Below are 2,190 nucleotides of genomic sequence, written 5' to 3'. Positions count from 1 at the left end.
ATTGTCACTAGAGGCTTTCTTTTGAAATTAGAAACCAAATTTTGTTTGTAGAAACTTTATTTTTCAAAACAAACCAAAATTGGTCTTCAGAAACTTTGTTTTTCAAAAATAAACCGACATTTGGTTTTCATAACTGCCGTATTCGAAAAAACAAACGAAATTTGTTTTGTTTTTTCCAAAAATAAATTGTTAGTTATCATAAAAAAATGTTGGTGGATTTCTAGGAACCAGAAATAAGTGGACTTAGGGAGAGATACATAACATATAAGAAAAATGACTCTGCCAGTATGGCCGTTGGGCGGATTGAGTAGCTCAACGACCATTCTGCCGGTCCCAAGCCCGGATAAAAGAGGAGGGTTGTAAGGCAAGGCTAGCTACCTACCCCATGTAAAACAGCCATTTGCTCAGAGAACGAAGAAAGTAGCCTCGGATAGGACTGATAAAACTTATAACGACCCTGTAAAGTTAAGGAAAAAACGATTTTGGAAGCGACAACAATTGCGAATAGCTACCTGGAATGTTACATCAATTGCTAACAAAGACCAAGAAACCATAATAGAGCTTAAGAAACATAAAATAGACATATGTGCCTTGTCTGAGACGAAAAAGAAAAGAGCTGGCAACTTTAGAATCGCGGAGTATACATTGATATATAATGGGAAACCAAAAGATGAAAGAGCAGCATCGGGAGTAGGCCTATTAGTTCAGGAGAAATACGACAAAAACATAATAGACATAAAGTATATAAGCGACAGACTGCTACAATCCACGTTTAAATTTACAGAAACAACTAAAACCCATACATTAAGCGTGTATGCTCCTGATACGAGTAAAAGTCAGAAGAAACAGGCTCATTCTATGATGAACTGCAGATCACCATGGATAATATACCGAAGCAAGACGAAATTATGATACTGGGGGATTTTAATGGAAGGATTGGTAACGAGGTTATTAGTGGAATTAAGAATCGGTTTAACGAAGAAACACTCAACAGCAATGGAGAACAACTCATACAATTCTGTGCACATAATGAATTACGCATTAACAACACGTTTTATCCCCATAAACAACAGCACAAGTATACGTTCGAGAACACAAGAGGACATAAATCGATTATAGACTACATTATTACAAGCAGAAATATTCATCCCTCAAAAATATTAGATGTCAGAACATTAACCTCAGTAAACACAGGGACTAACCACCATATGGTGCTAGCCATAATGCGGAACTGCGTACAAAGGAAAACCCAGAACAAACCGAAAGTGACAGAAAAGCTGAACATAGAAAGTCTTAGCGATGATACCACAAAATACCTCTACCAGCAAAGACTAAGGAAGGCAATAAATGAAAACAAGATCTTGAAAGATGATACCGTAGAACTAGCATGGAAAAGATTAAGTACTAATATAAGGACAGCTGCAGAAGAAACATTAGGCAAACGAAAGGTGAACAGGAAAACAGGTAAACGGAAAGCTCAACACGAAACCATGGTTCACACACGAAATCAAATCACTTGCGGAAGAAAAAAGGAAAGCATATCTTCAATATAGAAGTCAAACAATAACATATGCTGATTATAAAGTCGTGAGGAATAGGACAAATATGGAAATACAAACGATTAAGAGACAATTCTGGGAGAAATACTCATCAGACATGGAAAATGACTTATATGGGGGACAAAAAAAGATCTGGAATATGATAAGGAACATCAAAAGACCAATCAATGAATACATCCACACGAAAACAATAACGTTAAAAGAATGGGAAAGGTATTTCCATGAACTCTACGGTGACATAATAAGAAGTCAATCCACAGAACAGAAACAAGAAAATATATCTGAGGAAGGAGAAGACATCCAACAACAATTAATATCAATAGACAAAATTGAAGCAACAATGCGCAAGATGAAAAATAGGAAATCACCAGGGCTGGATAACATTAATAACGAGCTTCTTAAATATGGTGGCAATGAATTAATAGACCAAATGCATGTCATGTTCAACAAGATATACGACCAGAGAAAAGTACCAAGGGAATGGAAAGTTAGCATAACGATCCCCGTCTTTAAAAAAGGGGAAAAGAAAGATCCAAATAATTATAGAGGGATCAACCTCCTAAGCACGACTTCAAAATTACTAACAAAAATTATTGCAGAAGAAATCTCAAGTAGCGGCATGAGCGAAGAA

The 2,190-nt window shown here is 36.2% G+C and overlaps 1 protein-coding gene across 1 annotated transcript; it reads left to right on the top strand.

Annotated features, from left to right (window-relative positions):
• Positions 1-878: 878 nt before the first annotated feature.
• LOC130451908 (craniofacial development protein 2-like) lies at positions 879-1,553 on the top strand. Its single transcript, XM_056791261.1, has one exon. The coding sequence runs from the start codon at positions 879-881 to the stop codon at positions 1,551-1,553; it is 675 nt and encodes a 224-aa protein (XP_056647239.1).
• The last annotated feature ends 637 nt before the right edge of the window (positions 1,554-2,190 follow it).

Source organism: Diorhabda sublineata, chromosome Y (genome assembly GCF_026230105.1).
Source record: "Diorhabda sublineata isolate icDioSubl1.1 chromosome Y, icDioSubl1.1, whole genome shotgun sequence".
In the NCBI taxonomy this organism is placed as follows: Eukaryota; Metazoa; Arthropoda; class Insecta; order Coleoptera; family Chrysomelidae; genus Diorhabda; species Diorhabda sublineata.
This window is presented reverse-complemented; position numbering and strand designations above follow the sequence as displayed.